At 51.5% G+C, this 720-nt stretch overlaps 1 protein-coding gene across 1 annotated transcript in view; it reads left to right on the top strand.

Moving 5' to 3' along the window:
* Positions 1–525: 525 nt before the first annotated feature.
* The window catches only part of CONPUDRAFT_147917 (SET domain-containing protein), a gene marked incomplete at both ends in the record, with an annotated part of 3,241 nt that continues 3,046 nt past the window's right edge, over positions 526–720 (top strand). Inside the window, one exon of the mRNA XM_007777539.1 lies at positions 526–561. Within this exon, the coding sequence (XP_007775729.1) occupies positions 526–561 (36 nt within the window). The remainder of the gene's footprint in view (positions 562–720) is intronic.

Genomic DNA, 720 nt, shown 5'->3' with positions numbered 1-720 from the left:
AGTAGTACTGGGTGGGTGTTGGTGCTCGTGCAAGAGGGCGTACCTGCACTTTCTTATCTCACACAGCAGTAGGGATCATGGTCATTGGTGGGGGACTAGAGAACGATGGTGGTCGAGTGGGAAAGAGTACTGCCTTCGTTTGTAATCTGGTGGGTGGTGGGACGGTCAGTACTTCCTGGAGAAGACGACGACAAGTAACCTCGTATAGCAGGGATGAGTGACTACTGACACGCGCGAACACGCTATGTACCGACTACGCTGGCCATGCCGGCCCTAAACTATACATCGTGCCTTCCTCAAGGCTCGGTCCGATCCTCCCAAGTCCAGTGGTCATAAGGGTAAAATTTACCACGCGCATAAGCGGCAGTTGCCGAACTGGCATTTAACTAAGCCATCGCGGTAACGAAACTCTAACACAGGAGCACGATACTGACATCCAACAGCCTCCTTGGGTCGTTTAGATGTCACTTTGGCAAACAACGTAAGGGAGAACTGATTCGCGGTGGTCTTTGCATCGCAAACATAATGCCTCTTGAAACGTGCTCAGACGCCGGGTTTAGGGTTAGGGTTAGGGTTAGGGTTAGGGTTAGGGTTAGGGTTAGGGTTAGGGTTAGGGTTAGGGTTAGGGTTAGGGTTAGGGTTAGGGTTAGGGTTAGGGTTAGGGTTAGGGTTAGGGTTAGGGTTAGGGTTAGGGTTAGGGTTAGGGTTAGGGTTAGGGTT

The sequence above is a fragment of the Coniophora puteana genome, assembly GCF_000271625.1.
Source record: "Coniophora puteana RWD-64-598 SS2 unplaced genomic scaffold CONPUscaffold_22, whole genome shotgun sequence".
Classification (NCBI taxonomy): domain Eukaryota; kingdom Fungi; phylum Basidiomycota; class Agaricomycetes; order Boletales; family Coniophoraceae; genus Coniophora; species Coniophora puteana.
The sequence above is the reverse complement of the archived record's forward strand: the minus strand, read 5'-3'. Positions and strand labels throughout refer to the sequence as shown.